This window comes from Macaca fascicularis, chromosome 2 (genome assembly GCF_037993035.2).
Source record: "Macaca fascicularis isolate 582-1 chromosome 2, T2T-MFA8v1.1".
Taxonomy (NCBI): Eukaryota; Metazoa; Chordata; class Mammalia; order Primates; family Cercopithecidae; genus Macaca; species Macaca fascicularis.
The window spans coordinates 151023063-151036686 of NC_088376.1; the positions used below are offsets into that span (position 1 = coordinate 151023063).

The 13624-nt window shown below is 47.7% G+C and overlaps 1 protein-coding gene across 8 annotated transcripts in view; it reads right to left on the reverse strand.

Annotated features, from left to right (window-relative positions):
* Positions 1–739: 739 nt before the first annotated feature.
* TMEM40 (transmembrane protein 40) overlaps positions 740–13624 on the reverse strand; it is a 33109-nt gene continuing 20224 nt past the window's right edge. For 2 of the 8 annotated variants that reach the window (XM_045385721.2, XM_045385720.2), the window contains 8 exons: positions 10553–10606; positions 5615–5650; positions 5198–5230; positions 4766–4813; positions 3552–3623; positions 3365–3439; positions 2649–2711; positions 740–1904 (listed from right to left, as the gene is read on the reverse strand). In XM_045385721.2, the coding sequence (XP_045241656.2) occupies positions 1885–1904; positions 2649–2711; positions 3365–3439; positions 3552–3623; positions 4766–4813; positions 5198–5230; positions 5615–5650; positions 10553–10606 (401 nt within the window). In that variant the 3' untranslated portion in view covers positions 740–1884. Of the gene's footprint in view, positions 1905–2648; positions 2712–3364; positions 3440–3551; positions 3624–4765; positions 4814–5197; positions 5231–5614; positions 5651–10552; positions 10607–12311; positions 12402–13624 lie in introns of all 8 variants that reach the window. The other 6 variants (XM_015446293.3, XM_065539012.1, XM_074033012.1 and 3 more) reach the window with 6 other exon arrangements.

Consider the following 13624-nt stretch of genomic DNA (forward strand, 5'->3'; position numbering starts at 1 on the left):
TTGGCCTCCCAAAGTGTTGGGATTATAGGTGTGAGCCACTGCGCCCAGCCCCCATTTTTCTACATCTTGCCGACTCTGCCTGCCTGACCCTAAGGGGATCTGATTTGTGTTCCTGTCTACTGTAATAACGCCCATTGACTGAGCATGACCTATGTGCCAGAGTCTGTGCATAAGACTTTACGTAAGTATCTCATGCAGTTCTCAACATAACACCGTAAGGTGGGCACTGTTATGCTCCCCATTGTACGGATGAGAACACTGAGGCTGGGAGAGGGGAGGGCCAGCCAGGGCCAGGGTCGGTGGCTCACGCCTGTAATCCTAGCACTTTGGGAGGCCGAGGCGGGTGGATCACCTGAGGTCAGGAGTTCGAGACTAGCCTGGCCAATATGGTGAAAACCCATCTCTACTAAAAATACAAAAATTAGCCGGGCATGGTGGTAGGTACCTATAATCCTAGCTACTCAGGAGGCTGAGGCAGGAGAATCACTTGACTGTCGGGGGTGGAGGCTGCAGTGAGCTGAGATTACACCACTTCACTCCAGCCTGGGCAAAAGAGCAAAACTCTGTCTCGAGAAAAAAAAAAGAAAAGAAAAAAATTAAAGCTAATTTTTTTTTTTTTTTTGGTAGAGACAGGGTTTCACCATATTGGCCAGGCTGGTCTTGAACTCCTGACCTTGTGATCCACCCGCCTCAGCCTCCCAAAATGCTGGGATTATAGGCATGAGCCACCGCACCTGGCCAGAAGTTACCTTTCTGAGTTTTGAGAACAGCATGTCTGTGACCATCAAGAACTCAGTTCAAGTTCAGGAGATCTATCATATAGCATGGTGATCATAGTTAATAACAATGTATTGTATACTTGCAAATTGCTGACAGTAGGTTTTGACTGTTCTCATCATAAAAAAAATGGTATGTGAGGTGATACATATGTTAGTTTGATTTAGCCATTCCACATATTTCAAAACATGTTGTACACTATAATATATGCAATTTTTATTTGTCTTTTTTTTTTTAATTTTAGAGAAAGGGTCTTGCTCTGTCGCCCAGGCTGGAGTGCAGTGGCTTGATCGTGGAGTGGAGTGACTGCTGGAGCCCTGAACTCCTGGGCTCAAGCAGTCCTCCTGCCTCAGCCTCTTGAGTAGCTGGAACTGCAGGTATGTACAGGTATGTACCACCACATTTGGTCATTAACAACAACAAAAAAATTGTAGAGATGGGGGTCTCACTATGTTGCCCAGGCTGGTCTTGAGCTCTTAGCTTCAAGCGACCCTTAGCCTGAGCCTCCCAAAGTGCTAGGATTACAGGTGTGAGCCCCCATGCCTGGCTGCCATTTTGTTTCTGATGATCATTTTCCTGCCTTTTTTTGGGGGGTGCAAAAAAATAGTTTTAGTCCTCAGCATCTTACCTGTATCAGGTTCACCAAGGGACCCCAACCTGGTGGCTCCCTGCCTCAGGGCAGTGGACTATCCATCTCTCCCGGGATGGCTTGGTAGCACCTGAGAGCATACCCAGATGGCCTGGGATTTGAGAAAAACCATGACCCAGACAGATCACAGCTTGCAGAGCCCATGGTCTCTTGCTATCTTCTGAAAGCAGTGATCTCCCAGAATCTTCCTGTTGGTCCAGGTACTGTGAAGGCTCAGGCCCCACACCCACCCTCTGCCTTCCATCCTGGCAGCTGGGTTGCACAGCAGTACTGCCCAAATGATGCCCCTGCCTGGGCTGGTGCCAACATTCAGACCACATGGAAGGAAAAGCGTTCTTTTTATTGGTCTGGCTTGCTCTCCTGCGCATCTCTCAGAATGCCGGTCTGTCCTTGTGGGCTCAGGTGTCGCAGTGGTGGTCACAGTGGGGCCTGCCTCTGCTGCCCACCTGGCAGTGGCCTCAGTCAGTCTTCCTGAACCCTGGAAGGCAAAGGCCACAAGATGGCATGGGATTCTGAAGGCAGCAGGCTTCATCCCCACCATCACCTCAGATGCCCAAGTACCCCTCACAGCTGGCATGATGTAGTCACCCCAGAAGCCATGGGTCTCAATGACCCACTGTCATAATAGCTAGTTTTCTTTTTATTTATTGCATGGATTAAAGGAGACAGATATTTCCCCAGCACAGCCACTTGGCCTCTCCATTCTGAGACATAAGGTGGTCACAGAGCTGTCAGTCAAGAAAGACGATGTGCTTTCGCCCAGCCCAGCCACTGAAGCTGTGTGACTGTGGGCGAGTCACTCCACCTCTCTGAGCCTCAGTTTCCTATTGGTCGAGTGTAGCATTGGTAAAGCCTACCTCCCCAGTTGCCATTAGGCAAGTACAGCCATGGAGAAGATAGTGTTTGGGGAAGTGTAAAGCTCTATAAGAGAATGAAGACACATTTTTCTACTGTTTCACACTTCAGGCCTTTGCATCCATTCCTCACTTGATCTTCACAACACACTTGTGTAGCAGAAAAGCATTACACCTATTTTCCAGTTGAGGAAGCCAAGGCTACATGGCTCATCCAGGGTCACAGAGCTAGTAAACTGGCAGAGGTAGGACTCGAACCTGGGTCCTCTGCCACCGGGCTGTGTTCTTTCCTGTATGCTAAGTCTCTTTCTAAATGAAGACCCTGCTAGGGAGAAAAAGAGTGAACACAGGAAGACTTTAAAAGTTACCTGTCAGCCTGAACTTCTGGAAGAGGGGGATGAAACCTTGCAGGACGCTGTGGATGCGGTACACTGCTCAGAAGCAAAGAAAAAGTGAGTTAAGTTTGTACCCCCACAAAGGATACCTGGCCACCATTAGACAAGGACCTAACTCATGCAAACAAAGCTCTGATGGCGGAATTTCAGGCAGCAGGTTAAGCTTAGATAATGGTACTAGAGTTATTATTACTGAAAACAACAACCGTGAACAGCAGGAATAGTGGCAGGAAACTCACTCGCCAAATTCAGTTCCCAACTCCATTAACTAACTTGTTTTCAGTATCTGGCTAGTTCTATTTTGTTTGTCACTTTTATCTATTTATTTTATAGACAGAGTCTTGCTGTGTTGCCCAGGCTGAACAAATTCCTGGGCTCAAGCGATCCTCTTGCCCCAATCTCCTGAGTAACTGGAATCATGGGCGTGTGCCCTGGGCCCAGCCTGTTTGCCACTTTAAACTGTTGCTGTTGCATTGTATGGAGCTGCCCATTTTTCCCACAGGGTTTTGCCAGTGACCTTACATTGACCTTGAAAGTGGTCAGGAAGAAAACATGAGCATAAGGAAAATTTGTTTTAAAGTGTATATTGTGACTCTCTGGTCCATATTTCAATGAGTATGAAAATGAATATTTCTACCCGCCACCCCTCCAAGAGACTGTGTGTGTGTGCATTCTGGGGAGGGGCTTACCTAGTCCAAAGTAGATGCCAACAGTTTCCAGGGAGGCAAAGGTGAGCAGGCCGACCCCAAGAGACATGAACCAGTCTGGAAGGGCAGTGAGGGAGGGAATGGTCAGCCTCCAGGTCTTGACGCCCCTGCCCCCTGCACCCCCCCCATGCCATTCCCCTGGTGCATTCCCCAGGGCACCTCCCCTCACCTGCGTAATAGTGATAACACACCAGCAAGGCCCCGATGGCAAAGCACAGGAGGACGAAATGGAAAAACTCATCTGTGAAGGCAGGGGTGGGGAATCAATATCTGCTGCTTTATCTCTTTTTTTTGGGCAGAGGAGACAAGGTCTTGCTCTGTCACCCAGGGTGGAGTGCAGTTGTGCGATCACAGCTCATTGCAACCTTCAAGTCCTCGGCTTAAGCAATTCTCCTGCTTCAGCCTCACAAGTAGCGAGGCCTACAGGTGCATGCCATCATACCCAGAGAATTTTTAAATTTTCAGTAGAGACAAGGTCTCGCTATGTTGCCCAGGCTGGTCTTGAACTCCCGGCCTCAAGCAACTCTCTCATCTCGGCCTCCCAAAGTATTGGGATTACAGCTGTGAGCCGGCAGGTCTGGCCTTTTTTTTTTTTTTTTTTTTTTTTGAGACGGAGTCTCGCTCTGTCGCCCAGGCTGGAGTGCAGTGGCGCGATCTCGGCTCACTGCAAGCTCCGCTTCTCAGGTTCACGCCATTCTCCTGCCTCAGCCTCCTGAGTAGCTGGGACTACAGGCACCCGCCACCGTGCCCAGCTAATTTTTTGTATTTTTAGTAGAGACGGGGTTTCACCGTGGTCTCGATCTCCTGACCTTGTGATCCGCCCGCCTCGGCCTCCCAAAGTGCTGGGATTACAGGCGTGAGCCACCGCGCCCGGCCTTTTTTTTTTTTAATTACAAAAAGTCTCTGTGTTGAGCACCATGGTCTTTCCTCTTGCCCTCCCCTTCCTCCTAGAAGTCCCCATGGATTCCAGGCCTGGAGCGGGGAGGTTACTCCCATTTTCACTGCTCCTTTCCCAGAGTCTGGTCTAATCTAACCTTACAACTCTCTCAGCTCAGCTGACCTCCAGCTCCCCATCCTGGCCACAAGGCCTGGAAGGCATTTACCATCCTAGAGACTGTGCATAGCAGAAAGAGCAGAGGACCAGGGCTCAAGCTCAGGCCACGCCACTCACGAGCTGTAAGGCCACTCCCCAGCCTGGAACCTCAGTTTTCATATCCGCAAAATGGGAACCATTGTCCCACCCTGTTGAGTTGATTCTAAGCTGAGTAATATGTAAACTGCAGGGCATACGACAGAGGTGGGTAATGATTGCTACTGTGCTATTTCACCCCTAGAAATCCAGCCAGACAGGAAAAAGCAGGTCTGCTGCACCAAGTTCCTTACCATCTTTCTTTATATTCTGTCTGCTTAACTGAGAGGCCTCCACTTCTCCTTAGGAACAAGAGAGAGATGAGTGTTTAACTCTGAAGCAGGACGGCAGGTGGGATTTTCTCTTCCCTACGTCACTGAGAATTAATATCCGGGGTACTTCTTCCTGGGTCAGAGGGCACTCACTGCAGGACCAGTCAAGCAAAACTGTGAAGATGGGGGTGCTATCCTTGGAACCCCCACTGATTTCCTCCTCCTTCCTCAGGCCTGAGTCCACCTTCCGTTCCATTTCCCCTGCACTGGAGATCCCCCTTCTGAATCATAGTGACATTGGCTGGCAACAGTCCCTGCTGGGACTAACCCACCCTCTCAGGCTGTCTGAAGTCCCAACCCATCGTCTGGAATCAACACCCACTCTGGCTGTCCTATTTGAGCTTGTGTATTTACCACTTGCTGGGTCAGAGCCTCTCCTTCGGAGTCCTGGAAACGAGAAACTCAACATTAGTGCCCAACCCTGCTTGGGGTGCCTTAACAGCTGCCTCCACCCTGGGGAAGGCTATAGGTGACCTAAAAAAATGTCCCCATGGAATTCTGCAGCCCCCAAGGATCCTCCTTTCTACTGATGGCTGGTTGGTTGTAATCTCCTTGGGTCTTTCTGGGACAGCTTTCCAAGCTCCCCGGACTCCCTGCTTCATGCCACAGCTGGCCCAGCCCACTTGATGAGCCTAGGCTCAGTGGACCTGGGGCTCCTGTTTCTCACAGTCAGATACCCCAACAGGAGCTGGCTGTCTTAGGGGAGAGGTGATGCCTAGACCTGGCTCAACACCAGCACCAACGACCTCTCTCCCCTAACTGGACACTCACCTGATTCCCCAGAGGGTACCACCTCTCCTGGAGCATCTGCACAGAAAGGAAATCAGTGATCATATACCCATGATCCTCTGGGGAGGGAGAAGTCATGCTTCAGGGAAGGTGGATCCTGCTGGGAGACTTTCCACTTAACCTGGAGTGTGCCAGGTGGGGAATGGAGCCGGCTGGAGGGTTCCTGTTCCAACTAAAGGGGCAGCCACCACCCACCAGCCACAGAAAGCTGCTGTAGAAATGCCTGCCCACTCTTACAGGTCTGTCAATTTCCCCAGAGAAGCCAGGTTTTCAGTTAAACTTCCTAATTATAAAAAAGTTTGGGCCGGGCGCGGTGACTCACGCCCGTAATCCCAACACTTTGGGAGGCCGAGGTGGGCGGATCACAAGGTCAAGAGATGGAGACCGTTCTGGCTAACATGGTGAAACCCCGTCTCTACTAAAAACACAAAAATTAGCTGGGCATGGTAGCACGCGCCTATAGTCCCAGCTACTTGGGAGGCTGAGGCAGGATAATCGCTCAAACCCAGGAGGCAGGGGTTGCAGTGAGCTGAGATCACACCACTGCACTCTGGCCTGGCGACAGAGTAAGACTCTGTCTCAAAAAAAAAAAAAAAAAAAAGTTTGGCAACTCTCAAATCAAAATGCCATTGCTTGTGAGACATGACATTATTTTATGTACTACCATGTAAGAAAAGCCCTTGACAGTTATAACTGTAAGTTGCTAGTGATTTTTTTTTTTTTTTTTTGAGATGAAGTCTTGCTCTGTCCCCCAGGCTGGAGTACAGTGGCGCGATCTCCACTCACTGCAAGCTCTGCCTCCCAGGTTCACACCATTCTCCTGCCTCACCCTCCTGAGTTGCTGGGACTGCAAACGCCCGCCACCACGCCTGGCTAATTTTTTTGTATTTTTAGTACAGATGGGGTTTCACCGTGTTAGCCAGCATGGTTTTGATCTCCTGACTTCGTGATCTGCCCGCCTCGGCCTCCCAAAGTGCTGGGATTACAGGCGTGAGCCACTGCACCCAGCCGCCAGTGATTTTTTAAAATAGAGATAGGGTCTTGCTATGTTGTCCAGGCTGGTCTTGAACTCCTGAGCTCAAGCAATCCTCCCACCTTGGCCTCCCAAAGTGCTGGGATTATAGTCATGAACTACCATGCCTAACTTTGCCAGTGATTTTTAAGATGCATCCTGATTTCAGAAATATTCAAATGTGAAAAAAATGTGGTGTAGAATTGATGAAATATATTTACATTCATAATTTTATTTTTAAAATTTATTTATTTAGAGACAGGTTCTCTCTCTGTCATCCAGGTTGCAGGGCAATGGCACAATCATGACTCACTGCAGTCTCAAACGCTTGGGCTGAAGCACTCTTCCTGCCTCAGCCTCCCAAGTAGCTGGGATTACAGGTGCGAGCCATAGTGTCTGGCTCTCACAATCATAATTACATATATATAATTTATATATATTTATATATTATATAATTTTATATAAACATATATTTATATATTATATAATTTGTATAAATTATCTATTATATATTTATAATATTTATTTATTTATTTATTTATTTGAGACAGAGTCTCACTCTGCCGCCCAGGCTGGAGTACAGTGGCATGATCTCAGCTCACTGCAACCTCTGCCTCCCAGGTTCAAGCAATCCTCCTGCCTCAGGCTCCTGAGTAGCTGGGATTAAGGGTGCCACCACATCTGGCTAATTTTTGTATTTTTAGTAGAGACGGGGTTTTGCCATGTTGGCCAGGCTGGTCTTGAACTCCTAACCTCAAGTGATCCACCTGCCTCAGCCTCCCAAAGTGCTGGGATTACAGGCGTGAGCCACAGCGCCTGGCCACACAATCATAATTTTAAAAAAGCATTCTGGGCCTGGCGCAGTGGCTCATGCCTGTAATCCCAGCACTTTGGGAGGCTGAGGCGGGAGGATCAGGAGGTCAGGAGATCAAGACCATCCTGGTGAACACAGTGAAACCCCGTCTCTACTGAAAACACAAAAAAATTAGCCAGGCGTGGTGGAGGCCGTCTGTAGTCCCAGTTACTTGGGAGGATGAGGCAGGAGCATGGCATGAACCCAGGCGGCGGAGCGTGCAGTGAGCCAAGATCACACCACTGCACTCCAGCCTGGGCGACAGAGCAAGACTCCGTCTCAAAATAAATAAATAAATAAAGCGTTCTGGGCCGGGGGCGGTGACTCACACCTGTAATCCCAGAACTTTGAGAGGCCGAAGCAGGTGGATCATAAGGTCAGGAGATCGAGACCAACCTGGCTAACACAGTGAAACTTCAACTCTACTAAAAACACAGGGAAAAAAAAAAAAAAAAAGCATTCTGTGTTTCTGTGTGGGCCGGGCACGATGGTTCACACTTGTAATCCCAGCACTTTGGAAGGTCAAGGCAGATAGATCACTTGAATCCAGGAGTTCAAGACCAGCCTGGGAAATATGGTAAAATCCTGTCTCTACCAAAAATACAAAAATTAGCTGGGCATGGTGGCGCATGCATGTAGTCCCAGCTTCTCAGGAGGCTAAGGTAGGAGAATCGCTTGAGCCCGGGAGGTGGAGGTTGCAGTGAGCCGAGATGGCACCACTGCACTCCAGCCTGAGCAAAGGAGTGAGACCGCATCTCAAAAAACCAAAAAATAAAAAAGAAAAACCTACCCCTACCCTGACCCCCAAAAGCCATTCTGTGAGCCAGATAAAAAGCATCTGCCCACATGGGCCACCCATTTGCACATGCCTGCTCCAGGCTATCCAGATGCAGGTGATGACACCTGCTGCCTTTTACCCATAGAACTCTGGACTAGACAGGCAACTCCAAGCTCATGCCATCTTGCTGGCTTCTAGACCTACCAGGGTCTGAGCATGTGGGAGCCAAGCTGGCTTGTACACCTCAATCCTTGGCTCCCGCCCTGATTGTTGAGCCACTTGGCTGGGCTGCCAAGGGTGAGTTGAGTCCTATAGACCTGAGCTGCCACCTCTGCATTAATCCAGTCCTGGGTGTCCTTCCCACACCATTCACCATGTGGTTCTTGGTGCCTGTTCTAGTTCCCTGGTGACCTTGCTCCTAGCCTGTCATCTTCTTTCCCTTAAGGGCAGACAGGCACTTGTATGATCTTCCTACCATCAGGCCCCGACTTCTGTACGTTTCCTGTCCCTCAGGGCAGCCCCAGGACATGAACACCACAAGGGGCACTTAGCATGTGACAATAGGCACTCAGCACACTGAACGCCATCTGCAAAGTGATCAGAGGGGCCAATACGGAGAGTGCAGAGAGCATATCAAGGACAACATGAAATGAGACTCAAGCAATGTAATTTACTAAGCACCTCCAATGTCTGGGGGAAAGAAGTAATTCATGAATACGTGACTGTATCTACATTTTCTACGGTGAGTATGAATTACTTAATGAGAAAAATATTTTAAAATACATATGAACATAAAGGTTTATCTTATTTTATACCCAGTGAAACCTTTCTTAAATTACTTGAGTAATTAAAAACATTTTTCTAAACCAGATTATACTTGTTTCTGTAACAAAAAAAAAAAAAAAGAAAGAAAGAAAGAAAAGAAAGATGCCTGTAATTCTAGCACTTTGGGAGGCCAAGGCGGGAGGATCACTTGAGCTCAGTAGTTTGAGACCAGCCTGGGCAACATGGCAAAACTCTGTCTCTACTAAAAAATAAAAAAAATTGGCTGAGTGTGGTGGCACACATCTGTAGTCCCAGCTACCTGGGAGACTGAGATGGGAGGATCACCTGGGCCCAGGAGGTTGAGGCTGTAGTGAATCATGATCACACCACTGCATTGCAGCCTGGACAACAGAGTGAGACCGTGTCGCAAAAAAAACAAAAAACAAAAAACAAAAACAAAAACCCACAAGACAGATGACCCAGAGGTAACCACTGATTGTATTTGTTACATAACAAATGAAATCTTTTCTTTAGCATATACATAAGTGTTTTCCACTGTTTTACTTAGGTTATTGCCAGGCATTAGGAGACGATGTAGATTTCAGAAATATTGGATTAAACACAGATATTAAAGCTTTCTTATCTAGTAGTGTGCATTTGTCATATTCTTTGGCAAAAGAGTTCATTCTACAAGTTCTTTTTTTTTTTCTTTTTTTGTTTCTCATTCTACAAGTTCTATTGCATCCTAGTGCTACCAACCAAAGCGCCATATTATTTATGCCTCCTCACTGTAGTAATCAGGGTATTAGAAATAATTATTCTGTAAAATGGGTATTGTGGAGATCAGATCCTTAATTTTTCCTTGTGTGCTGAAACAGCCCAGTATTCCAAGAGAGGGGTTACCGATCACGTCCCATTCTACTCGTTTAGGAGCTGAGGCCCAGAAAAGTGGGTGACTGTTCATGGTCACCCCATAAGTCAAGGTTATAGCTCAGACGAAAATGCAAGATTGGCTGGATGAGGTGGCTCACGCCTGTAATCCCAGCACTTCGGGAGGCCAAGGTGGGCAGATCACAAGGTCAGGAGATCAAGACCATCCTGGCCAACATAGTGAAACCCCGTCTCTACTAAAAATACAAAAAATTAGCTGGGTGTGGTGGTGTGCACCTGTGGTCGCACCTACTGGGGAGGCTGAGGCAGGAGAATCACTTGAATTCGGGAGGTGGAAGTTGCAGTGAGCTGAGATCACACCACTGCACTCCAGCCTGGGCGACAGAGTGAGACTCCGTCTCAAAACAAACAAAGACTCCAGAAAATGCAGGATTTCCTCAAGACAATCTCATGCCCACCTCCCCACCTGCCAATGTCATAACCACCCAACTGGCCACATCTCCTGTATTTGGGTGGGACTTTTCAGCTCATGAATCACCCTCATGACCTTGTTTCTGCTCAACAAAGCCCTCTTTTCCTTCGTCTAATTGTTTTCTCCAAAGCCACTGGGAAACTGATTACCTCCATAGAGCTGAAGCTCATCCTTCAAAACGTCAGGCTCCCCATGCCCAGGACCTGGATGGAGACAAACCCTTTAGTCAGAAATCCCAAACACAGTGACCCAGGCCACTTCCATCTCCCATGGCTTTGAAGCTTAAGAAGTACCAGAGTCCGGCCGGGCGCGGTGGCTCAAGCCTGTAATCCCAGCACTTTGGGAGGCTGAGACAGGCGGATCACGAGGTCAGGAGATCGAGACCATCCTGGCTAACACGGTGAAACCCCCTCTCTACTAAAAAATACAAAAAACTAGCCGGGCGAGGTGGTGGGCACCTGTAGTCCCAGTTACTCGGGAGGCTAAGGCAGGAGAATGGCGTAAACCCGGGAGGCAGAGCTTGCAGTGAGCTGACATACGGCCACTGCACTCCAGCCTGGGCGACAGAGCGAGACTCCGTCTCAAAAAAAAAAAAAAAAAAAAGAAGTACCAGAGTCCTTGTGCTGGAGGTGAGGTGGGGGGTGGTCTTCAAGAGGCAAGGCAGCACAAGTACCTTCCCTTTGCCCTCTCTGATGCCCCCAGAGCTTCCAGAGGTGACCACATTCATAAAGCACTCAAGACCTAAGAGGACTTGGACCTTGCTCAGGGTTAATAGTGGGTATATATTGGGCACTAGCATGCACCAACACTGTACTAAGTGATTTATATTTAATATTTCATTTGCTCCTCACAGACATCCTATGAAGAAGGTATTAGTACCTACCCCACCCATTATACAGATAAGGACACTGAGGCTCAGTTACATTATTTTCCCAAAGTCATATAGCCAGCAAGTGGCAACTCTACTAGGTCTGTTGCCAAAGCCTGCGTTCCTAATCATGTTTATATCCAGAAAGAGAACCCAGGGCTCAGCTCTAGCCTCATGGGCAGCATTTATTAAACAGCTTCTGTGTGACAGGTTCTGTACTAGGCAATAATTCAGCCCTTTTCCCCGTGGTCTTTCCTTCCTATGAAATTTGTTGTTTTATTTCTTTTGCAAAAATTATTTCCTGGTTGTAAAAATAAAACATGCTCTGCCAGGCGCGGTGGCTTACCCCTGTAATCCCAGCACTTTGGGAGGCCGAGGTGGGTGGATCACTTGAGACCAGGAGTTGGAGACCAGCCTGAGCAACATGGTAAAACCCCATCTCTACTAAAAATACAAAATTAGCCAGGCATGGTGGCACATGCCTGTAATCCTAGCCTCCTACTTGGGAGGCTGAGGAAGGAAAATTGCTTGAACCCGGGAGGTGGAGGTTATGGTGACCCAAGATCGCGCCATTGCACTCCAGCCTGGGCAACAAGAGTGAAACCCTGTCTCCAAAAAATAAATAAATAAAAAATAAAACATGCTCATTGTAAATTATTTATAGTATAGGACAGTTCAAAAAAGGGAAAATAAAAATCACTTATAATTCCACCATCCTGAGATAACCACTATTAACATTTTGGTATTTTTCCTTCCAGTTTTGATTATAACCATATGTCTGAATTTTTATAAAGTATATACGAGATCAAATTAATTCTATGATTTGGCATCTTTCTTTTTCGGTTCAGCGATAGATGAAGAGCAGAGCTGTCACCAGGACAGGGTGCAGCATCCTTTATTCTGCTGCTGTCAGGCTATTTCCTATTTTATCCTGCCGTAAACAATGCTGTGAAGAACATCACACAGGCAGGTTCAGTCCCACTGAGAAACTCAACAGTGAGTGAGCAGGCAAAAGAAAAATGGTAAGGCCTATTGCCTACCGGGTGAGCTGTTCCCACGGGGGTGTCCAGCCCCCAGGCTCCGTCGACGTTTTCTGGTTGCTCTGGGGTGCTGGTCTTCATCGCTGCTCTCTGCGGGGAACAAACACAAGCTGGAGGAGAAGCTCCGCCTGGACTGAGCTGGGAATGCGTTCATTCTGGTGGCCATTCTCAGAATTTAGTTTATGCGAAGAGTGTGGTTTGGTGGGAGGAACTCTGATTTGGGGACTGGAGATAGGAGACCTGCCACTCACATTCTGTGTGACTTTGGACAAATCCCTTAATATTTCTGTTGATTTCATGTCTACACAATATTTCTGCTGCTGCCTTGCCTACTTTATCAGACTTCCATGAAGATAAGACAAGGTCCCATGAGGCGTCACAGTGCTGAGATGTCTTCCATCCCACCAAGTGCAGGGGCTGTGTCATCTCTGTTTCCCCACCCATCACACTGGCTCTGGATGTTTGCTGTGTCTCCCACCCGCCGGAATATCCTTCCTGTTTGTCTGTGTTATTGAGAAGCTTAAGCTGATGTCACACCTCCTATAGAAAGCCTTTGCCAACTGCCCCAGCTCACACTGGTCTTGCCTTTCCCTGCTGGGGTTTCTATAGCACCAACTGTTTGTCCTTGACTCAATGGACATGAAGGCCAGCGGTCTCATGATGTGCCTCTCTCCAAACATTTCATCTCCTGAAGGACATGACCTGGGTTCTCCACCCTGCAAGGGTGCCTAGCTGTGAACAGGAGCTTGATCAAGACTTGAAAATGGTTGTCATTTGTGCTCTTTGGCCAGTCAGCATTCCAAGAATTCAGGTCTACGAGTTTCTGGCTCCAGGTCCAAAAGATTCCTTTATCCCAAGACAGGACCATGGGACCTCCTGGTCAGTCATGGGCAATTTAAAAAATTCCAGGAAACCAAATTAATTGTGCTTAAACATCAGTGCATCTGTGATCTCAACTGGATAAGGAGGAAGAGGGATTGGGAAGCTCAACAAAATCACAACAGTGGTGTTTATCTCAGAAGAGAGGATTTTGACTTCTATTCTCTTCTATATTTCACAAATATTCATCAGTGCAAAAAATGACTTTTTATTGCTAAAAAGATAATGCATGTTGCAAAATAAAGAAATACAGAAAACAAAGTAAAAGTTATTCCAATTTTCTTTCTTTTTTTTTTTTTTTATTTGAGACAGAGTTTCTCTCTTGTTGCCCAGGCTGGAGTGCAATGGCATGATCTCAGCTCACTGCAACCTCCACCTCCCAGGTTCAAGCGATTCTCCTGCCTCGGCCTCCCTAGTAGCTGGGATTACAAGCG